Source organism: Prionailurus bengalensis, chromosome B3 (assembly GCF_016509475.1).
Source record: "Prionailurus bengalensis isolate Pbe53 chromosome B3, Fcat_Pben_1.1_paternal_pri, whole genome shotgun sequence".
Taxonomy (NCBI): domain Eukaryota; kingdom Metazoa; phylum Chordata; class Mammalia; order Carnivora; family Felidae; genus Prionailurus; species Prionailurus bengalensis.
Genome location: NC_057355.1, coordinates 47,326,457 through 47,351,091, shown reverse-complemented (window position 1 = coordinate 47,351,091; position 24,635 = coordinate 47,326,457). Strand labels below are relative to the sequence as shown.

Sequence of the window (24,635 nt, the reverse complement as noted above, 5' to 3'; positions counted from 1 at the left end):
TGGTCTCTTAAGCTTTCAAGCACCTGAAGAAGGCTTAGAGAAGACCAAATTTCTTTCAAGTCAAGAGGTCTTGGAATCAATCCCTGGAGGAATGCAGGAGGGACATCCTGCTTTTGAATAAATAGTTGTTAGTGTAATGTGGCTGAAGTAAGTCCTAGTAATCACGTTGAGAAGGGGACTCAAGAATGGAGTTTATCTGGGTTAAAGGGTTAAAGAGCTGAGAGTCCTCAGACCCCTAAGACACTGAAGTTCCACCTCTCCTTGCTTGCTCTGTGATCTCAGATGAGAAATCACTGGACTTTTCTGAGCCTCAGTTTCCTTACCTGTAAAACTGTGCAGCCCGTCTCACTGTCTTTTTCTGTGCTCAATACAGTCATGTGGTGTTGATGCTTTCTGAACTGTAAAGTGCTGTGTCAATGTTGATGGCTCTCTTGTTTACTTCGCCCTTCTCCTGGCCTCCAGTGTCAGTGGTGACATCAACATCACTGCTTCCACCATCCCTGGGCTGGACCATCTTTCTCATACTCACCTCATTTCTCACACTTACCTGTGTCACTGACTTTGGGTTGCCGTTTGGCCCTGCTTCTGATTTGGGAGCTGTGATCTTTGTTTTTCCTGCTCCCGGGTAAGGCTTTGTCTTTCTAAATCTTCCTGCTTGGACTCTGTGATAGGTTTTCTGTTTTCTGCAGCATTCTTAGCTTTGTTCTGTACAATCTTCAATTCTTTTCTATTGTTTAAGAGTGTGTGGGGAGGGGAGAAAGGATGGGGACCTCTGAAAAGGTGCTTTATTAATCTTTTTCTGTGCTTCTTCCATGTTTGCCTTCCTCAGCCCAGACTCTGCCCCCTTCCCCAGGGTTTAGAGAAGACGCAAAAGCTCTCAAAAGGTGTTGGCTTTATTTAACTGTGTGGGGCTGCAATTTACATTTAAGACAAATGCCTTTTATTCGTTCAATACAGATGCTTACCAACTGCTATGTTTACAACTAAGTGCCAGACCCTACATTAACCCTAGAGGATAGGTGGTGGTATCTTTATCAAAGGATCGCAAAGTACAGATCCTACTCTTGGTAACTTGTGTTTCGGTGGGGGAGATCTACTGGAGGAGATGCCAGTAAACACACAAAGGCATATCAGTGGGTGATAAGAGCTCAGAATAACAATTTGGTGAGGTAAGGTGGGTGGGGGATGGTGGAAAATCCTACTTTATGGGGATCATCTTTCCTATGAGATGGCCAACAAGAAGTTGAGGCTGGACGGAAAGTCTTGAGCATGGCTATCCTAGGGGAAGAGCATTGGGAAAAGGAGATGGGGGCCTTATGGCCCTAAAGTGTGTTCTGGGAGCAGCAAGGGGAAATGCGGATGGGAGACTGTTCTAAGAGGTAGTGGGGTTGGGGACGCAGAACCTGCTGGATTTCACAGGTCATCTTAAGGCTTTTATTGTGATGGCCATGGGAAGCCAGTGCAGGGTTTTGAGAACGAAGGAAGTGGACAACCTAGAACTTTCTGTGGGCTTACAGAAAGCACAGGACTTGCTATGGACTTGTTCTGTAGCCACTGAGAGTGGCAGTGGCTTAGTGACACAGAAGAGGAGCGGGGAGTAACAAAGGGCACTGAAGGTGGGAACAACAAGCTGGAGCGAGTACCTCAGGAAACCACGTGCCTGCTGGTTCAAAATGTGTTTGAAAATGTTGACCAAACACACGAGAGTGTGGTAAGAAGGTCACAGGAGTATGCTGTGTAAATCCAGAAAGGTATTAGTATGCATACTGAACTAATGGCCAGAGTTACCGATAGTGCTGTGCTCTGAATACATTCTGAAATAAATGCTTTTCCTTGCATTCATTTGTTTATCAAAATGTTGACTACTTATGAAATAGTAACTTAGTGCTTACTGAATGATACTAGAATTTGTTGTCTTGTTTCTGGTCAGTTCACAGGCCACATGGAAGGTTGGGCCATCTGTTTCTTTCTTTCTTTTTTTTTTTAACGTTTATTTATTTTTGAGACAGAGAGAGACAGAGTATGAACGGGGGAGGGTCACAGAGAGAGGGAGACACAGAATCCGAAACAGGCTCCAGGCTCTGAGCTGTCAGCACAGAGCCCGACGCGGGGCTCGAACCCTCGGACCGTGAGATCATGACCTGAGCCGAAGTCGGACGCCCAACCGACCGAGCCACCCAGGCGCCCCGGGCCATCTGTTTCTTTGATGTGAGTTTTTTGTTACCTCATGGGGGTAGAGTTGGTATCAGTTGTGGTTGAACCATCTGACTACTGATGACAAAGCTGTGTCATCTGCCTCTGCTCTTTGGAGGTGGGCTCCTAAAAAAGCTTTCTGGGGGTGCCTGAGTGGCTTAGACGGTTAAGCGTCCAACTTCATCTCAGGTCAGGATCTTGTTGTCTGTGAGTTCGATCCCTGCATCAGGCTCTGTGCCAACAGCTCAGAGCCTAGAGCCTGCTTTGGATTCTGTGTCTCCTGTCTCTGCCCCTCCCCTGCTTGCTTGCTCGCTCGCTCATATGCTCTCTCTCTGTCTCTCAAAAATAAATAAACATGAAAAACACTTTTAAAAAGCTTTCTGTATACACGAGGAGTTTTAATACATTTGTTATGGCAGCAAGAGCTAAGTTTTAGCATTTATGGGAGGTCTTGACTTGCTGAAACTTCCCTGATGCCTGGCTCTGCTTTTTTCTTTGTTTTTAGCAAATATGAAGGGGGGGGGGGTGGATTTCTCACTGGCTTTATTTTCTGAATTGCTTTTAGTCTTAACATGCAAAATCATCGTCAGGGAAGTAATTGTGAAAAGTAGGTCTAGTGTGGATTGGATTTCTTATCAGAAAGTTCATTAGAATAACATGTAGCCTTTTTGCTACTGAAAACAGCAGTCCCCTTTTGATGATGTTTGAATTTTGAAGTTCAAAAAAGGAATTCAGACAGTTTGTTCCCATGTATGAAAATATTATTACTCTGTTTAGTATCTTCAAGAGGCATGGAGCTGAGAGGGTGGGGTGGAAGTTAAGTGACCTGGTTAAATATCCATGTGCTGCCGAAGTCTTATAGCAGGTGGGATGCTCAGAAAGAAAACAGTTCCAAGAAGTCGTTTCCCAAAAGCAGTGGAGGGTGGGTCACACCCTATTATGTGTTTATTCTGGTAAAGGGAAAAGAGAGTTAGCTTTCCTTGGGGCCCCAGATGTCAGGGATGATGAACAAATACATTCATAAGCTGGACTCCTTTCCTTTGATGGAGACCTTGGTCCCAAATGCCTCGCTAGGAGGTAAATCTTTTTCTTCATATGAGGAGTGCCCGGTTGCTCCCTTTGGACTCAAAGAATCAGTTATTCAGAAATGTGACTTGAAGCCCCAAAGCAAAGTTTGGGCAGTGTTTCGAGGGCTAAACTTCCAAAGACTATGCCCTTTCCCAGGGGTCAGCACAGGACCTTTTGGCTCCTCTTTCATGAGGGGAATACTCTTGAGATTGCCATTTGGCCTCCTCCTCCCTGTGGTGTGTGCATTCACTGAAGGCCATTCGGGATTGAATGCTGAAGAGATTACGGGGCAGCCCTGCCCTCCAGGAGCCCACAGTCTGTGATGGGAGGTAGAGAAGAGATAGGGCAGTCCCAGTGAGTGGGCCTGGGCAGCACTGGCACATGTGTGGGGAGGGGTTGAGGGGGTCAGAAGACAGGAAACGTGGTCCGGGGGAGTCAGGGAAGGTGAGGCCTGAGGAGAGGAGGGGTTGCCAGGCAAGCTCATGGAAAGCCATGGAGCCAGCATGACGAATGGCTGAGATGTTCTGGGAGGCAGGGTCAACAAGAAGCAGTCATTAACTGGTGTGGTACCTGAGGGAGAGGAAGAATCTAGGAAGCTTCCCAGCTTCCCGGTGGGGTTGGCATTAATGTTTTGTCCTGTGCTTAGCAGCTTGAGGAAAGGATCAAATGGTCCTGGGACCTTTTGTACTGTTGGACAATTGGAAGCTACTATAACAAGAGTAGGCATGATGGTAAGTTGGGTCTAGCCAGGGAGTTGTTTTTCTTATGAGAAAAATGTAGAGAAACAAGTCCCAATAAAATGTTGTTTGGTTTGAAAAAACTACTAGAAGAGAATTACGAATGGAAAGTTTCCCTACAGAGCATCTTAACTGTAGGCTGTCTTGCGTTAGGGCGTTGCTTTCTTCTATGTTGGCAGGTGGCAGTAATTCCTTCTATTTGTAAGATGGCACCAACCATCAGCCCAGAAGGTATTTAAGCTAAGAAGGTTTGGGGTTCTGGCCGGCAGGAGCTTGCCACTTGAAGAAACTGGGGTTGTGCCCTAGTTGGGGGGATCTGCTGTTTGCGGGGTAAGGGCTGCATACTTGGGAGTTAACATGGTCTAGTAAAGTGGACCAACAGGGACTTGGGGCTGGGATGGACCAGATGCCCTCAGGATCCTAGCTCTGTCATTTGTTAGCTTATAACCTTGTCCAAGTTACTAAATCTCCTTGTCCTTCAGTTTTCCCATTTTCTTTATAGGGGTGGGGGGTGTCAGGCAGTGTTTACTGAATGTTAAGTAATCCCAGCTCCATGGGGGAGAAAATTCCTAGGACAAAGGAGAAGAATAGAGATGAAATGCCCAGCCGTGCATTCACACTCATATGCACGCACCAGCAGACATAACACATGCGTATCCAAGCTCCAACAGTGACAAAACAAACACCTGCCTCCCCATCCTGAGGGACAGCTGTTAGGAGCTGGTTCGGAGGTGCGGCTTCAGGATGGGTTCTAATAGCAGCAGCCTTGTCTCTCCCTGCCCCTACCCGCCCCCCCCCCCACCCCCTGCCATACCTCAGAGAGCTGGAGTGTCTGGGAGGTTAGGTGGCAACTCTTCCCTGCTCTGTTGCGGATCCTTCTTGGCTTGGATCTCATTCACGGCCTCTTTGATGGAACACATGTCCCTCTTGTTGGCCATGGGCACACAGCTATAGGTCTTGTTGGCCTGTAGCATGTGGCCTGTAGCATCCTTGGCTGCCACCTTGCCAGTTAAGCGGCTGTACTTGTCCTTGTCGTCACTAGCAGGGCTCCCCATCACAGGTCCCTGCTGGGCTGCCTCCTCTTGCCACTGGGCCAGCTCCTTCAGTTGGGGTTTCTCCTCAGCCTCCTGGGGGTTCCACTCCTCCCCATAATGATAGGAGTCCAGCTCTTCATCTGAGCATGCAAACTCCTTTTTGAAGATCATGACATAGAGATACTCATCATCTCTGAAGGAGAAGGATGTCAGGCCAGCCACTTCCACCATATTGTGTAGGGTGCTCCTCTCTATCTCGTTCATTGGCTGAAACTTTTTCTTAATCTGCCCACTGTCTTGGATGAAATCTGACATCTCTTTCTCCATCCTTTATGAAACTCCACTTTCTCTTGTTTCTCCTGCTCCTGTAGTTTCTTCAGGCGAGCGACCTGCTCTTGGGCCTTGTGCCGAGACTCCTGGTCACCGAGACTGGGTGACTTCTCCATGGAGTTCAGGATGGAGCCTAGTAGGTCTGCCATCTTGGGAGTCAAGTTTTCCCATTTGAGCAGAATGTCAGGTTAGATGTGAACCTAAGTAGAGTGCCCTAAGTAGTGCCTGGCTGGTGGTAGGCACTCAGTAAATCGTCAGTCTGTTTCCTTTGTTGATATGGGACATGTCTGTATCACCACTGGGCAGGAACCCTGGCTTTCTGTTTATCACCTGAATGACACTTGATCCCTTGGGCAGATAGCCACCTTCTTTCTTTTGTACTCCCTGTACCTGCTTTGGCTAATAGATGGCGGGGGTGGGGGGAGGGTTGTGGAGGCCTTCTTATCACTTTCTTTCTCATGATGTCTGCATAGTGCCTGTGAGAGTGTGTATGCATGTGTACATGTACATCCATGTGTGTGCTTTGGGGTTGGAGGGTTGGAATGAGGACGCTCAATAATAATGATTGAAAGAGAGGAAAAAATAAATACACTCTAAATATGTCTGTTGCTATATTATTTGTTAAAGACCTGCAAAAAATCTTGTTAACTACTAGAGAAACTAAATAGAACCTACCAAAACTGCTTTTTCAAAATATTAAGCCTCTGCTTCCTAATTTTGTCATGGCTTATGAGGGTGCCTTTTAATTCTTGTATTAAACGCAATCCTCTTGTGTGACTTTAGTGTCTTCTCTCCTTTGCTAAAAAGATAAAATGCGGTCCTTTTCTTGCAAAGAGCGAAGTTTATCATGTTTGTGTCTTTTCAGATTCAGTGGAGAAAATCAGATTTACTTGAAAATGTTAAGACATCTGTAGTTTTTGTATTTTGATACAGGAGTCTGAAAATGAGCTGTAACAGTTGAGAGAACAAAAATGAGCACTGTACCACAGACCAACTTTTGAAGGAGTTTACTAACATGTATCAAATTTCTACCATACTGGATGGTGCTCTTGTCAGTGTTTTTCTCCATGTCAGAATATGACACAAGTATGTCCTGACGTCGAGGATGTGCCTGAAGTAATTCTCATTCACTTCTTGTATAGGCTGGAGTCCCTGAGTGGATGTGTTGGGTGAGCCGGAACACCCACCCCCAGCTGCAGGCAGGAGTGGCTTCCCTCCAGTCAAGGGACTTAGTGGGGGATAAGATCTGGAGAAAACTCTGATCTTTGGTTGTTCTCTTATCTTCTTCCCTTCTCAGCACTGTTTGGGCCATTCTTACCTCGGTACTTGTTATCTCTGGTGCCGATCACCTTGATATTTTCTCAGTATATGTAAGTGGATGATTATTACGAATAAATAGGAGATGAAATCATTGGCTCCCAGATTTGGAAGAACCTGCAGGTTCTGAAGGGCTGACCCCGGAGTCCCTTCTCAAACCTGCCTGTTTGCCTTCCTCCACTGACGGGAGACTCACTGTCTACCAAAACAGCCTGGTTTAGCTTTAGGTGTCTCTGACTGTTAGAAAACCTTCCTTCCCTTAGATCGAATTGGAATTTGTGTCCCTGGCACATTTACTCATGATTCCTTGCTCTAACCTTTGGAGCCATGCAGGGCAAGTTTAATCCCTTTTCAAATGGCAGCCCTTCTGGTATTTCTATTTCATGACAATATATCCTGTTCTCAGCCCTGTTCCCGTCCTCTGTACCCAGTGCCTTCTCTGAGCTTCTGGGTACTGAAATCATCCTGGCCACTCAAACCAGACTCTTGCTGATAGCCCCAAGCAGAGGGGGCTCCCTAACTCACCAGCGACAGCACTGATCAGCAGGGTCCATTTGGCTATTGTGGCTGCTGGACTGGTGGCTCTTTTGTCCCCAAGACTCCCTGTGTGTTCCCTGGAGGCTGTGTGCTTGGGCTGAAGATACACTTCTGAGATAGTTGGGGGTACTTGTTGATTTCCAGGGAGTCTGCAGTGTGGTTAATTGCCCTGCCCTGCTGAATCTGGATGTTTAATTTCCAGAGATCATTGTGGTCATTGACCATCATCTGTCTCACAGCAAATTTGTTCTCAGCTACGACCCAAGTCTTTTTTCTTTTTAAAAAAAAAAAAAATTTTTTTAATGTTTTTATTTATTTTTGAGACAGAGAGAGACAGAGCACGAGCAGGGGAGGGGCGGAGAGAGAGGGAGGCACAGAATCCGAAGCGGGCTCCAGGCTCTGAGCTATTAGCACAGAGCCCAACACAGGGCTCGAAATCACGGAGTGTGAGATCATGACCTGAGCTGAAGTCGGACGCTCAACCGACTGAGCCACCCAGGCGCCTCCCAAGTCTTTTTTCTTAAAAAAACAAGATTTGCTCCTGTGCCTTATCATCTTGGAGTCAAACAATTGGTTTCTTCAGGGCCTTTGATTCTCCTTGTTAAACTTCATTTTCTTGGGCCTCACCTATTGTCCAGTCTGCTGATCTGTTTGGCCCCTTAACTCTGAACTCACTGCCTGTGTTTCCTGGACTTCTGTGGTTTTCGTGGTTCAGGGCATGGGCTTTAGGGTATAAATCTCCTGTCTACCACCTGCTGGGTGTGTGGTTTGGGGCAAGGGCATAGTGAAGAATCTTCTGGGGCAGTTAACAGAATGGATGAGTGGTATCTTAAGGAACCCAAGGGCAGGAGGCAGCAGCCTCAGGAAATCAGAAGTGGGGAAGCTGAAAAAAAAAGATATCATCCCTGCTTCTTTCTGAATGTTTACTTTTTTTTTTTCCCCTTCTCCCCTGGAGACTGACTTATGTGGCAGGCAGAATAATGTCCTCCTCCCAAGATATCTACCTCTTAATTCTGAAACCCATGAACATGTCACCTTACATGGCAAAAGGGATGTGATTAAAATAAGGATCTTGAGATGGTGCGGTTGTCTTGGATTCGCCAGCTGGGACCATGATCATCACATGTTCTCATAAGGAAGGCACTCCCCACTCGGAAATCAGAGCAGGCTCCTGATGGAGGAAGCAGAGTCAGAAAATGCTACCCTACTGGCTTTGAAGATGGAGGAAGGGACCAAAGAGCTAAGCAATGCAGTCAGCTTCTAGAAGCTGGAAAAGGTGAGGGAATAGATTTTCCCCTAAAACCTCCAGGAAGAATGTGACACTAATGACACCTAGACCTTAGCCTAGTGAGACTTCTGACCTCCGTTACAGTAAAAATCAATGTGTGTTGTTCTAAGCCACTCACCTGCAAGTGCCTTCTTGAAAGTCTTTTCCATGCTGACTGTCCTCTTGCAGTCATGAGCTCCCCACCTGCTCCTTGTGCCCACGTTGGAGGCAGTGTGGACCATTCCTGCCTTGACACTTTGTTCATTGCTGTTGTCTGACTCAGGGCCCAGCATGGACCCTCCATGGGGTGGGTTCTTGGTAAATGTCTCCACGGACTTACCAAAGACTCCAAGAGAAACCTTAAGGTGCCTTTCAGAAATCTGGCTGCAGGATCAGTTCTTGGCCTCCCAGCATACAGCCCTGCCAGAAAAGGAATAAGGCCAGTCCCTCATGATTCTCTCCCAGCGAGCCCTGTGTGGGCTTCCAGATGGTCACTTCTTCCCTAAGTGTTGGTGTCTGCTTGAGAGCCTCTGTGCGGTGAGTCCACCTACTTTCTGAGACTGAACAGTTGCCATGTTTTCCTAGTCTTTAAATACCAGAGGTTAAAAAAAAAAAAACCCAAATGACAGAAAGTGGGTTTTGGTGCCTTCTTTTTCTTTAATGTACTACAGTTGAAAAAGTGCTTCTACACTGAGGATTTCATTTAATCCCTATGGTGGCCCCATGAAGTGGCCAACCCTTTTTCAGTTTGTTAATTATGGGAGTGACAGCATCCAAACTCTTCATATTTTGGAGTGGAAACCCATCATCACTTTCCATGGGCCAGAGTTCATGGCAGGGCCTGCCCAGTCTCTCTCTTGTGGGTGGGGAGATGTTTCTGTTCCCAGGGCTCCTCTATTGTACCTTAAAGAGGTGGTGAGAATATTCTTATTTTCCCCTTAGAATTCCAGACAGCCCTTAGCATTCTGCTTTCCTTTTCCACTAAGTCAGCATCCTCTTGTACCCTAGCCCTCTTCCCTGCTCTTAACATGGCCTCCTTGCTGTCTGGGCCTGTAGCGGTCGGCCAGCCATCTTCTCTCTGGCTTGAATTGGAGATATTTGGGAAGGCCTTCTGGGTGAGTGCTTGCTCTTGGAGATGCCTGCTGTCAGTGTAACCTGGGACTTCGTCTCGTCTCTACTGCTGGGGCGCACACAGAGATGCTCCTTGCTGTTCTCTAGGCACGGTCCCGGCAACCGCAGCCTCAGCCTCCTTTCTCCTCGTGATCTTCTGCAGATGGTCCTCAACCTATCACCCAGATGAGTTCTAGATGTTTATTTTGCAATTCGTTGATTGTCTGGAGCTAGAATGCTTTGTCCTGGGGATTTAGTGTCATAAATGGTGCTTAGAGGTTCTAGGCCCCCAACCAACATCTGTTGTACTTGTTAGGTGGTCAAAATCCGGAGTCATGAAGACAGTGAGCTTTGGAGTCAGATAGCTCTAGGTGACTTCTGGCTGTGACACAGCTATCTGGGTGACCTTGGGTAAGTGATTCATCCTCTCTGAGCCTCAGTTGCCTCACCTGTAAATGGTAATAAGTAATAACCTCCCTGGCAGGGTTGCTGAATAATGTATTAAAAGTGCTTAGTGTAGTACTTGATGCTTGGTAAATGTTCAAGGAATGATTGGTATTATTTATTACTGTACTATTAATTATGTATCTAGTTTGATAGCACCAGACATCTAATCACTATTTATACTGCCATTTCTATGGGTAAACGGATTCCAGGATTAAATTCTGTGCTAGCCATTCAGAATTGAAATGTACTTCTTTTTCCTTCTGGAGGTCTCATATTGCTGTGGGTGAAGGAGTCTCCATTCATTCATTCATTCATTCATTCATTCCAGAAACAGTCGCACTGTCACATATGCTGTAGAGAACTGGGGGTAAAATGGTGAGCAAAACCCGGTATAGTTCCTGTTCTCATGGATTTTATAGTCTGATAGGGGAGACAGACATTAATTTAAAATAAAAAATCATGGAAATGTGAAAATACAGTTGCTGTGGAGGAAGCTGGGAGAGGGTCTGGGGAGATGTTGCCTGGGTGTTTGGTGGGTCTTGGGGTTGAATCTGTGTCACTGCCTGGCAGACATCGCCTGCAGCCGAATGGCTTAGGGCTTTGGCAGCAATGGGTCCAGATTGAAGCAGGGTAGTGACAGCCTGGGCTCTAGCAGGTGACAGTCTAAGGTGTCTGAGACCTCAGGGCTTGTCAGAGAGACAAGTGTTTATAAGAACGGAACAGCTGTGAAGAGTATGGTTGGGGAGGAAAGGAGACTCTGGCTTTCAGGTCAGGGCACCAGAGTCCTCAGGTGGTGCTTATTAAGGAATGTTTTAAATGGGGCTTTAACTTGGTCCCTCCTTCTCTTCAGCCCAAATGATACCCTGGTCCAAGCTTCCTGTCACTGTGGCTTCTAATAGCCAAGCGAGTGTAATTAATATCCTGTTCCATATAATAGCTTCCATCTCATCACTCATTTTTCACGACTACTTTCTTGCTCTCAATCCCTTTCTATTTCTCTGTTTTCTCCTGTTTGATTTCTCCTGCTCTGTGACTAACTCAGCTCTTCTGTTTTTCATCCAATTAATGTTTCTCTCTTGGAGAATAATGTTCTTTGGGTCTGAGATGGAGGAGGAAGGGGGTAGAGTTCTGTTAGTCCATAAGCAACATTGGTGAATAGGTTTTGTTTAATACCCCATTTAAACTCTGCCCCCCATGCTGCCTTCTCTGCGGAAGGTATAGATAGCTTCAGTGTTGGCCCAGCTCTCTACTTGCTCATTCCTCCTTCCATGAACGAGATGTAGTTTGCAAGTGTCTTAGTCATTTACCTGTCCTCTTTGTCTTAGGGGAAACTGTCTTCAGGTTGTATAATATACATGCCACCGTGTGTAGCCTTTGAACTCAGGAACTTGCTGGATTTCTCTTCAGGTCCCTGTGATGGGATGCTCTGTATTCATTGCGTCCTGGAAGATGATGTACCCTGTTGTTTTTCTGGCAGAGGTATTATCCAGGAGCAGTGTTTTGAGCTCTAACCAGGGTGGTATGCCTAGTGACCTGTTGAAGGACATGAGTATCTGTGTTCTGGCCATCCACCAGGCCGGAGGTGGGAGATGGGTCAGGAATTGCAGGTGTTGGCTCTGGAGTGACCACGATGATCACCACAGTGAGTTTGACTGCCTGGTGGCTTATTTTTTTTAATGTTACTTAAAAACAACAACAACAACAACAATAAACAACCTTTTACCCTACAACCCAGCAATTGCACTACCAGGCATTTATCCACGGGATATAGGTGTGCTGTTTTGAAGGGACACATGCACCCCCATGTTTATAGCAGCACAATCGACAATAGCCAAACTATGGAAAGAGCCCAAATGTCCATTGATGGATGAGTGGATAAAGAAGATGTGGTGTGTATATATATACACATACACACACACACACAATGGAGTATTACTCGGCAATCAAAAAGAGTGAAATCTTGCCATTTGCAACTATGTGGATGGAACTGGAGGGTATTATGCTAAGCGAAATTAGAGAAAGACAAATACCATATGGCCTCAATCATATGAGGACTTTAAGACACAGAACAGTTGAACATAAGGGAAAGGAAGCAAAAATAATATAAAAACAGGGAGGGGGACAAAACACAAGAGACTCATAAATATGGACAACAAACTAAGGGTTACTGGAGGGGGTGTGGGAGGGGGGATGGGCTGAATGGGTAAGGGGCACTAAGGAATCTACTCCTGAAATCATTGTTGCACTATATGCTAACTAATTTGGATGTAAATTTTAAAAAATAGAAAATAAATAAAACACGCTTTTTATTTTAGAGTAGTTTTAGATTTACAACAAAATTGTGATGATAGTACAGAGAGTTTCCATATACCACCCACCCAGTTTCCTCTATTAACATCATATGTTTGGTTTGTCACAATTAGAAACAAATATTGATAAATTATTGTTAGTTACAGTCCATAATTTATTTAGATTTCCTTAGTTTTTATTTAATGCCTTTTTCCTATTCCAGGATTCCATCTGGGATACCACAGTATGTGTAGTTGTCCTGTCTTCTTAGGCTCCTGTGGGCTGTGATAATTTCTTGAGACTTTTTTTGTTTCTGATGATGCTGACAGTTTTGAGGGGTACTGGTCAGGTACTTTATAGGATGCCTCTCTATTGCTGTTTGTCTTAGACTTTTCTCATGATTACACTAGGGCTAGGGGTTTGACAGAGGAAGATGACAAAGTAAAGTGCCATTTTCATCACAGTATATTCTATCATTATGACTTCTCACTGTTGATGTTGACTTTGGTGAAGTATGGACCTGGCTGAAGCCATGTTGCCAGGTTTATTCACTGAAAAGTTATTATTTATTCTTGTTTCCATATGGTTCTCTCTCAGGAAGTCAGTGTGTGCAGCCTCAGGGAGTGAGGAATTATATTCTCCTTCCTTTAAGGCTGAGTGTCTAGGGGCACCGGGGTGGCTCAGTTGCTTAAGCCTCAGACTTCGGCTCAAGTCATGGTCTCATGGCTCTTGAGTTCGAGCCCTGCCTTGGGCTCTGTGCTCACAGCTCAGAGCTGGAGCCTGCTTCTAATTCTGTGTCCTTTTCTCACTCTGCCCCTCCCCCGATTATGCTCACTCGTCTGCGTGCTCACTGTCTCTCAAGATCAAATAAACATTTTATTTATTTTTTCAACGTTTTTTATTTATTTTTGGGACAGAGAGAGACAAAGCATGAACGGGGGAGGGGCAGAGAGAGAGGGAGACACAGAATCGGAAACAGGCTCCAGGCTCCGAGCCATCAGCCCAGAGCCTGACGCGGGGCTCGAACTCACGGACCGCGAGATCGTGACCTGGCTGAAGTCGGACGCTTAACCGACTGCGCCACCCAGGCGCCCCTAAATAAACATTTAAAAAAATTTTTTTTAAAGTGTCTATATCAATTATTTGTACTTCTTATGCATGGGGGATTTGTCCCTTTTTCTTCATTTATGTATTTAATCATTTGTTTATATCAGCATGTATGTACTCATAGGTATTTATTTTTATACTTTGGGTTTTAACACTTCATTATCTGTTGCTCAGTGTGTTCCAGCTTTGGCCTTTGGAAGCTCCATGTCTCTCACACATATCTCCATTATTGTGGGCATTGTGGGTTGTTTGTTTTGTTTTGTTTATTTTTTAAAGCACTTCCTTACTTTTTGACACTACAAGATGCTCCAGGCTCTTTTGTATACTTCCTGCCCCCGTCCTGGAATCAGCCATTTCCTCAAGGATCCCTGGTTCCTTTTACTAGAGAATTTATTGGCATTATAAAGCAAGATCTGGGTGCCGGGTGTGCCCATGGCTACTGTAATATTGTTGCTTCTAAGCCCTCTTGGCTGACAGAGCAAGGAAAAACATGTATATACTCTATTTATAAATATGTAATTATCTGTATCTGTATTGTGCTGAACATGAGTTCACGCTGATGTCTCCAACTTGAATCCACTATCATTAGATCATTCTAGCCCTTCTGCCCTTGCATATCTGTAGCTTCCCACTCCCTCCAGTGAGAAATAAGGCCCCACCCATCCGCCATCTGTTTACTTGTTTGACCAGTCGCAGTATACGTGTGCTTTCAGCATTGTTAACCCTCCTTCCGAGGGAACAACTTTATCAACTACAGTAAAATATCTGTGTCTGGTTCCTTTTGGTCTTAGGGCCTCCACTCATTTCTAGAATTACTTAGATCATTTCCTTTTCCCTCACCCCCTTCTGTGAAGTTTTTTCATACATTTGTAATACAAATAGGTTCTTCTGGTCTGATGACTCTTTAGGAGAGAGAAATGGGGAGGTGAAGACTCAGCTGTCAGGGAACTGAGTTAGAAAAACTTGGGGACATTTAATTATATCTACCAAATATTTGGTGGTTCTTTGCCACTGGGTGACAGGATCCTTACAATCTTTTCTCTCCCTGCTTCCTTTTGTCCCTACCCATTTGCTATGGACTAAAGGTTTATGTTCCCCCCAAATGCAAATGTTGAAGTCCTAACCCTTGAGGTGATCATATTTGGAGATGGAGCCTTCAGGAAGTAATTAGGATTAGATTAGGTTGGGTCATAAGGGTGGGGCCCTCATGATGGGATAGTGGTTTTGGAAGAAGGGGGAGAGAGAGATGTCTTTGCACACACAGGCACTGAGGGAAGGGCATGTGATGACAGCGAGAAGTCTACCGCCTATAAGCCAGGAAGAGAGATTTCATCAGGAACCGAATTGGTTAGTACTTTGATCTTGGACTTCCCAGCCTCCAGAACTGTGAGAAATAAAGTTCTGTTGTTGAAGCCACTCGGTCAGTGGTACTTGTTGTGAGCAGACTAATGCAGCCCTGTATATGGAAGGATGGGCACCACTGTACTGTTGTGGAGCCGTTTTCATAAACCATATCCTCCATTCCCTTTCTATCTTTAAACAACAAAGGCACCTCTCTTCCCTCTGGTGATCTGGAGTAGGAGGTAGGTTTAGGTAGTGTTCTTAGTGGTACATTTATAAATGAGAGAGAGCTCCTGGGTAGAGCCTCTGTTGGAATTGTCTGATGCTATCTAATGGGATGCTTTTGGCCAAAGTAAGCCTTAGGATCAAGGGAATACTGCTCACTGGAAAGATTATAATCACCTAGTTGGAGAAAAACATAACCCCATTCCCCAAACATACTGAGCCTACCTGGGAGCAGGAGGGCCTGGTTTTAGAAGCAGGAAGAGCACTGAGAAGGGTCTGGGAGCATGCTCTCCGGTGGCTCGGAGCTGGACTCGTCTCCCTGCTCTTCACTGTGGTCAGCCAGACAGCATCATGTGCTCCCGTCCTGCCCGAGATCGTGAGCTTGGAAGTGCTTTGTAAGCCAGAACATGGCAAGGTGGATGTGAGTAGTGGTTAAACGTTCCACATTAAAGGCTGAGGCTTCCTTGAGGCAGATTTTTCTCTGGGATGCTGATTTTGAGTTCTTTGTGTTTCTAGTTTCTTTAGACAGATCATCATGTCTTTGCCTTACAGCTGTCTGCTCACTCCGTGTAAGTAGAGAAGTCACAGGCGCTGTCCCTGGCATGGGAAACAGAAACAAGCCTGATGCTCCAGAGAAATGTGTGACCCTCTACGCTTACAGATGGGCAATTTTAAAACCTCTTAACTGCCAGGGAGGGACTTCCTTTCATTGTTTTCCTTTTGTGTTTCTTCCTTTTCCTCTTCATGTTTTCTCTTTCCTTTGTAGTGATCTTTTTCATGTCTAGGATTAAAAAAAAAAGTTATTTACTTTTATTGGCTGTTTCATTTCACAACTTGGCACCTGTTTTGATAGGAATGTCTGCTTCCTGCCACCGTCAGGACAGTCAAAGAGTACAGGGTAAATTTGCCAGGGCTTCACGGCATGATTTCTAGTGCTGTAACTCCTAGAAGGCTCCCCCTGGGGAGAGCTAGCCAGGAAAACAAATTACACTTTGGGTTTTAATACAAAACCTTTCTAAATTCAGCCCTTAGGAGAAAAATAAGACCTTTGTACATTCTTCTTTTGCAGTGTTTTTCTATATGGTCATCACTTACCCACCCATGTTGAAGTGTATGTGTTAATGTTCAACATTAGGCTGATGTCCAGAGGTTAGTTTTAGACATTACAGCTCGGAGTATGTTAATGTTTAGTATATAAGCATTTAGAAGAGTACTTGGTGCATAGTGTGAATGTTTAAGGGTTAATTACATTATTACTATTTATTATTATTACTATTATTAACTAACGAACAGCTCCCATGTGGTATGTTGTGGGACAATAAGACAGAGATGAGGGACCTAACGTCAATACTGGGTGTAGGCAGAGGAGAGTAAGCTGAAATTGCTGTTCTGGCGAGTGAGAAGTGATAATGGGGATAGGAACGGATCCCAGGGCAGTGGTTTGAGTCTAAAAACTTGGAACTAAGGAGCTTGAAAGTGGTTCCTCTAACAGAAGTCAAGGGTATGTTGTGTGGTCTCTGAAAACCGTTCCACCTTTAGATTGTGATTCTATGTAGACTCCCCTCTGCTTGGAGTAGGACTGGGTGGGCATGGGCATTAATAGGTCAAGGGGAGACCAACAGAGGAGAGGGGAAAAGAATGACTTTTTTCCCCTTTGGATTCTTTTGGGTTGGAATTGTTTATGTCTTTTCTGGCATTCCCAGGGTGAAAAGGTATTTCCATGTGCTTTGCCGTTGGTCTAAATTAAATGCAGACTGTACTTGAGCTGCTCTTGGCACACCCTTGGAGGTTCAGCTGCAACTGGGGACAATAGGCAACTGCCAGGGGGAAGGAGAAAAGTAATAATCCATTCAAGTAGGTAAGGTCTGGCTCAGAATTCCTTGAGCGTGAAAACCAGGTTTTGCATTTCGTTGGCACCCCCCCCCCCCCCCCCCCCACTGTCCGGGCTGCAAACACATCCCTGGGGATTGGAAACAAATTCTGCAGATAGCTCATTTTGGGGTGGAAGGAGAGTGGGGTGGGCAAAGGAGGCACCGAAGTTTTCCCTGACTGCCTGTATTTTTGTGTTTTAGTTTCTATGATAATTGACATTCCTTGGAAGAGTTGTCTTTACTCTGTTCTTTTGCTGGTCTGCTCTGATCATGTTTCCCTGCCTTCCTGCTCAGTGACAGAGCTCTTGTCAAGGTTATCTTTGATCTCCATCCTGTTTAATACTGGGATCGTTCTCTAGTCTTCACCGACTTACTAGCAGCATTTGCCTTATTGGACCTTCCTTCCTTTTTGAACCCCAGCTTCTGTGGGCTTGGAGGCCACCCCACTCTCCTGGTTTTCTCCAGCCCCCTGACAGTCCCTACTCTATGTCTTTGTTCCTTCTCTTCTCCTCAGTGTTGTTGGGGTGGGGCTTAGGCCCTCCTGGTGGATCTTGTTAAATGCAGATAATGATTCACTGGGTGTGGGTGGGACTTAAGAGTGCATTTCTCACAAGCTCCCACGGGATGCTGTTACTCTGTCCAGGAGCACACTGTGCAGTGAGGCACTGGGGCTCTGTCCTCCGCCCCTGCATCTGCATGACTTCCTAGTGGAGCTCATCCAGCCACTGGCTTTCAACATCATTTGACTCCCATTGGTGACTACCTGACTTGGGATGAGACCAGAGCCCTTTGGGATTCCTGCATACCCCCATCATTTGGCTCCTGCCCACTGTTCTGTGCTCCCCTGCTCCTCCCCTGCTCCTCCCCTGCTCACCTCTTAATTAGTTCTGGCCAGGTTGGCTTTCTTGCTGATTTTCTAACTCGAATCATAAATCCCTTTCTTGGGAACTCTAAACTTGGTGTTGTGTTTACCTGGCCCTTGCACGACTTTGCAAAGATCTCCTGATAGCCTTCAAATCAGGTGTCTCCCTCTCGGAGAGAGCTTCCTTGATCATTGTAGCTCAGAAGGACCTTCACCACCACCTTGCACTCTTCTTGCCCTGCTTCCTTTTCCTCATAGCATTGTCGCTGTATGAGTTCCTTGTTTGTTCTCCCCACTAGAGCGTAAGTTCTATGGGTAACTGCCTTGGAAGGGGGCCTAGCACGGAGGGGCTCTCCATGAGAAGTTGTTAATGACCAAGGGAAACATTAGCATCAGTCAGTGTATCCTGAGTGATGAGGTGACAACTGGATACCAACATTCAGTTCCAACGGCTGTGTTTATAAGGGTTGGGTTTAGGCAATAACATCGTATTTCAATGATCATGATGTGTTGGGAAAACACGGAGATACAGTGGGCATGTAAATGAGGCCATCACACCATGTGAATACCCAGTAGTTTTATGACCAGACTGCACAAAGGGAGGTTTCATAGTCGTTTGAATTAAAAACTGGACACAAAAAATTGTCCAGTGAAACCATGAAAATCTGCACTGCATGGGTCATTGTCTTTTTGTTCACACAGGTATCGTGATTTAGTTTCAGCAAAATTAACATTATCCTCGATACAAATTTATGTTGTGAATTTGAATTGTATTGGCTTCTTTAAAAAAAAAAAAAAGTTCTTTTTTTTTTTTTTAACATTTATTCATTATTGAGAAACAGAGAGAGACAGAACATGAACATAGGGGCAGAGAGAAGGGGAGATACTGAACCCGAAGCAGGCTCCAGGCTCCGAGATGTCAGCACAGGGCCTGATGTGGGGCTCGAACTCACAAACCACAAGATCATGACCTGAGCTGAAGTCGGACACTCAACCGCCTGAGCCACCCAGGTGCCCTGAATTGTATTGGCTTCTTAAATGTATTTTAAAAAATTGCATTGGCTTCTTAAATGTATTTTTTTTAAACATGGTTGTATGGTATCATAGGAACTATAATGGTTTTATATTTGTACAGTAAGTTAACACTAAGGGTCTTTGAGAACCTTTTCTTTAAGGCATCTGTACATTATACAATCTTGTGAAAGACGAAAATAGGGACACCTAGGAATACGTTTTAATGTTTCAAACTGCTTGTGAAAAGCTATTTTTAACAAAATAAGATTAGTGGAGGCTCTGAGTGGGCTATTTTAGCATGCTTTCAAGAGAGTGAAATTTTGAAACATCCATATTCCTATGAATACCAAAGAATATACTGACAAATCCCAAAAGGATAAAATATGTAATATTTTTGTTTTTTTACATAGTTGAAACTTCTGTTTCTGGTTACTGCTTCAATTTCTAATCATTGAAAAACATCATGAATTGTACAACTTCCGTACCGGAGACATCTGCATAAAACATTGTTATTTCTGTATAAAACAAAGACAATGGAATTGACGGCCTTTGCCCATCACTGCCAGGGCTGGGGTTACAAAGGTGTGCAGGGAGAAGCTCCCAGTTCTGACTTGACCTTGGTGCTTCTGGCCCCACGAGACCAGAGAGGAGGGGTTCTGCACTTGGGAAATGAGACCCAAGAGCAGACAGATTCTTGCTTTGAAATGACCTGTGAATGGTACTTGCACACACATTTCATTTGAATACATGGCGTTTGTTTATATTGTGTTCATTTCTGTCTTTGTACCTTAGGGCTGCTCTAACAAAATACCAGAGACTGGGTAGGTTATAAACAACAGAAATGGACTTATCACAGGTTTGGACGTTGAAGATAAAGGCTCCAGCCTGTGATGTTCTGGTGAGGGCCCTCTTTCGGGTTTCATAGCTCATGCCTTCTTGCTGTTACCTTCACAGGGTGGAAGGGACTAGGGGACTCTCTGGCATCTTTTTTAAAGAACACTAATCCTATTCATAAGGGCTCCACCCTCAATGACCTAACGCCTCCCAGAGGCCCTACCTCCTAGTAGCATCATCTTTGGGGGTTAGAAATTCAACATGAATTTGGTGGTGGTGGTGGGGCACAAACAATGGCAACTTCCATTTATAATTCAAGGCTGTCGTACTAATGAGCTCAGCCGTGTGGAGCTGTGCAGCCCGGGAGGCTGGGGCAGAAGATGAAGAGTGGAGTGTGAAGGTAGGGATGGGGTGGGTGGGGGTGTTTCAGGAAAGAAGAAGGTGAGTGAGGGCCTCAGAAACGCTCACATTATCTAAAAGAACTACCTGTTCTCTAATTACCCGAGTAACCGGTGAGAGCAAGATGCAGCATGTTTGGTGTGACTTTGGCCTCTGGGATAGTCCCCCTTCCCCTGCCACGCGTCCAAGAGTTTATCAGGCTTCTGGCGTCACCAAACATTAGGGGTAATAACTGATGAGCAGAAAACCTGCATTTGCACATGTGGGAATCTGCTAGGTTTCTATTTTAATTTGCTATTTTACGATTTTTGGGTGGCTACACACTGTTACCTTTTGTTTTTAACAGTCCTGCTGTATGATACTGAGTAAGCTTCTGGGGACAAATCCAGGTGCCTGTCATTTGTAGCAGTCTTGCTGGGTCCTGTGCAGATAGCTGAGAGGTACATTTAAGGCACCTGGTTGGCTTGTGAATCGATGCCTGAAGGGAAGTGGGAAGACTGCGTGCCATGGACCCTTCCTGGGTGACTCTGGATTTTGCTCTCATTTGGCCAGGTTTGCTCATGATACTGACTCCTGCCATCTTTTCCCTGATGTGGGCAAAGGTGGGCAGATTTCCCTGGTCATCTTATTTTGAGTGACCAAGAAGAGATACTTTGCAGAAGGCGTAACGTATATTCCAGGGGAGAATGTTTAGCTTTGGAATTCACTTGGCAGAAATTGCGTTTGAGGAGGTTCTAGGAACGGGGCTTGTTCTAGCTGGCCTTGTTGGAATTCCACAGTGTCCTCTTTACTTCCCTTAGGAGACGCTTCGTAACCCAGGGCCTGCTTTCTGCTTTTGGAGCACACACATCATATGAACGTGGCTGCCCGGGGTGGGAAGAAAAGCCACAATAATCCTGATGTTCAGGTTCTAGTGTTTTGTTTTTTTTATTAAAAAAATTTCTTTAATGTTTATTTATTTTTGAGAGAGACAGAGAGAGCACGAATGAGGGAGGGGCAGAGAGAAAGGGAGACACAGAATCGGAAGCAGGCTCCAGGCTCTGAGCTGTCAGCATAGAGCCTGATGCAGGACTCGAACTCATGAGCTATGATATCATGACCTGAGTTGAAGTCAGACGCTCAACTGACTGAGTCACCCAGGAGCCCCAGGTTCTAGTGTTTTAAACAGCGACACATATAACAGCTGAAGGTAGGAGTATGTGTGAAAGGTGGGCATAGGAGATTTGTTTTGGAAAACCTTGACTTTTTAAAAATTGTTCCCATTTTAAAAGGAGCTGTGTGCATCGTGCATACATTATTAATTAGTTCATTCATTTGTTCATTTGGTGCCTGCCATGTGTAAGATGCTGTTCTGGCTGCCAGGAATATGGCAAGCAGGAAGGCCTCCTTGAAGAGTAACCCTTCTTTTTTTTTTATTTAAAAAAAATTTTTAATGTTTATTTATTTTTGAGACAGTGAGAGATGGAGCACGAGGTGGGGAGGGACAGAGAGAGAGGGAGACACAGAATCCTAAGCAGGCTCCAGACTCCGAGCTGTCAGCACAGAGCCTGACGCGGGGCTCGAACTCACAAACCGTGAGATCATGACCTGAGCCGAAGTCGGATGCCCAACCGACTGAGCCACCCAGGCGCCCCTGGTTCTTCATTTTTATAGCGGCAGGACAACTTGCTTTAAAATATCAAGAACAATTTTATTTAGTTATTTTTTTTAATGTTTATTTTTGAGAGAGAGAGAGACAGAGAGAGTATGTGAGTAGGGGAGGGGCAGAGAGAAGGGAGACACAGAATCCGAAGCAGGCTCCAGGCTCTGAGCTGTTAGCACAGAGCCTGACATGCAGCTCAAACTCACAAATGGCAGGATCATGACCTGAGCCAAAGTCACACGCTTAACTGACTGAACCACCCAGGCACCCTGGCAAGTAGGTTTTATTTTATGTCTACACTAATTGTCAGTGACTACAGGGGTGTCGTGTTGAGGTGGATTTTGAGGCTAGATTTTGGCTTGTAGAAAAAAGGCAGTGATCGATAACCTTGTGTTTATGTATTTTGGGCTTAGGCTCCCTATAGGAAACTGTAGCACAAATGTCTCTGGATAAGATCTTTTCTGTGTGCTTGGCAACATACAGACATCCGTTTATACTTGCAACAGTTGTTTATTAAATTTCCACTGTAGACATAGCACTGTACTTTAGATTCTCAGCTGTCTGGGTTCTTAATTAGTTAATAACTTATTTCAGGATGTTGGTGGTTAAGAGCTGTTTGGTTAACCAGTGTGGTTTTTAGTCTCTGACTCGTAAGTATTGAAAAACGTTTTATGATCAAAGTTAGTTTCTTGTAGCCATAAGTGCCACATTCCTTATTTTTCACTTATTATTTCCTGTTATTTTGTTTAGCATACAATATATGATTTACTTTTCTCATTTACCAAATACACTCAACATCAATAATCTGGCTTTAGTGATAGGGAAACATTCAGAGATGATAAAGAACTTGTCCAGAGCCAGGATTTGACTTGAGGCAAATGTCAGACACATTCCCCACCCTTGCACCTTGGTGCTGTGTTCCCAGAATTGCAAACTTCTTTTTTTTTTTTTAATGTTTTTATTTATTTTTCAGACAGAGAAAGAGAGAGCATGAGCAGGGGAGGGGCAGAGAGAGAGGGAGACACAGAATCTGAAGCAGGCTCCAGGCTCTGAGCTGTCAGCACGGAGCCTGACGCAGGGCTCGAACTCATGGACTGCAAGATCATGACCTGAGCCGAAGTCGGACACTTAACCGACTGAGCCACCCAGGCACCCCCAGAATTGCAAACTTCTATCACTTGGCCCTGCACTGGGAGGAGAATTGTTTAGAAATGATTTCAGGGTTAAGAGGTAAAAAGGGATGAATAACATATCATCAACATTGTTTGGACACGAATTCTGTATTTTTTTCAGAATGTATTTATATTCCATGTGGAATATAAAATGTCAGGCAATGAATTTTAGAATTGAAGCTGGGAATGTAAGAACACTATAAATTTATTGATAATACACATGCCAAGCAGGTAAGGAAAGAGGAGTGGGATCAAAATGACAAAAGTGGAACAGAGACCGATGTGATGGAGACCATCCATGGGGACAGGAGGAGCAGACTTCCAGAGGCGAGGTGGGGGTCCCTGGAAAGCCAGCTTGGTGTCCGTGCTCCAGTTTGAGTGTGGTTAGACTGGGTAGTCCTAGTGGCCCCCAATCCTTAGACTCCTGGATGGCCAAAGTGTCCATCCCTAGTATAAAAGGAACCTTTCTACCGACTTCCCCCACCCCCTCCTCTAGCCACTTTCCTTTTTGTATGAGGGGAGGGTATTTAGGAGGAAGCGGCAGCCTTCAATATTAAAAGCTGAATTTAGGGGCGCCTGGGTGCCTCAGTCGGTTGAGCGTCCGACTTCGGCTCAGGTCATGATCTCACAGTCTGTGAGTTCGAGCCCCACATCGGGCTCTGTGCTGACGGCTCAGAGCCTGGAGCCTGTTTCCGATTCTGTGTCTCTCTCTCTGCCCCTTCCCTGCTCATGTTCTGTCTCTCTCTGTCTCAAAAATAAATAAAAACATTAAGAAAAAAAAAAAAAGCTGAATTTCTTCCCCCTAAATAGAAAACTTTCGGTTGTCATTCTTACCTTCTTCAAACCACACTGAATTACGTAGGTTAGACAGCAACTCTGCTGTCATTTTCAAACCTCAAAGCTTATTTTTGAAACTGTTTTCCCAGGGAGTTCTGAAGGCTTGACAATGTGAAGACATTTCCTTTGAAATCTTAAAAGTTTGATCAGTTTCCTATGTTTGCACCACAGAACAGATAGATAGGAAGGGAGGGAGGGAGGGAGGGAGGGAGGGAGGGAGGGAGGAAGGAAGGAAGGAAGGAAGAAAAGAAAAAAAGAAAAGAAAGAACATAAAGCTTAGTTGAGGTAAGACTGCCTCTTTCTGTCATGTTTGGGAATGAGCACATTTAAAAACCCGTCTGCATTTTGCTAATATTAGGCTTTCCGCATTCTGATTTTTCACTTTTATCTAGTTGACATTCTACTGTGGATACTTCCCCTAAAATTCATGTCTTCCCACCTGTCCTACAAGTGGTCTTTTAAGAGTGAATGTTTTGTCCACTCTTTACACATGTTAACTTGTGTGTATCATCAGACTGGCGGCAGCTTCCCTCGGAGCGAGACAGTTACAGGATCCCACTCAGGGGACGTGACTTTTTGGTTTGTCGCTCACTTCCTGTTTCTTGGAATTAAGTTCAAGACTGCTCTGAGGAAGCTCATTAGCTCCCTGCCTCTGCTTTAGATGCTCTTTTAAACGACTTGTATGATAAAATAAGAATTACTCATTCCATGCAGACATACACAGAATTCTTTTCCTGTGCCAGGTGCTGTGCTGGGGGCTTGAGCGAGCCTGGCCTCGCTCGTGGGGACTGTCATCCTCAGGACGGAGGGCAAGCCATGGCGGAGACATTTCCAGATGCCTAGTGGTGTTTCCCCGGTAGCTAGGAGAGCCTCCGGAGTGGCTAGTGACTATGTTTCCAGGTCTTGGGGGTTCCCCTGGGAATTAGAGCAGTGAGGTGGGGATGTGTGGCCCAGCACTGTCACTAATCTCTGTGCTCAGCTGATAACATGTGATGGCCCAGA

General features: G+C 45.1%; 2 protein-coding genes across 5 annotated transcripts in view; one reads left to right on the top strand and one right to left on the bottom strand.

The window, feature by feature from the left end:
• Positions 1-24,635, top strand: part of CGNL1 (cingulin like 1) — a 161,246-nt gene that overhangs the window by 28,954 nt on the left and 107,657 nt on the right. The window lies entirely within an intron of this gene.
• On the bottom strand, positions 4,814-7,542 carry LOC122468011 (sperm-associated antigen 7-like). Its single transcript, XM_043554511.1, is given in 2 exon segments — positions 4,814-5,364; positions 5,367-7,542. Coding segments are annotated over 2 exon segments (696 nt in total). The 5' UTR covers positions 5,512-7,542.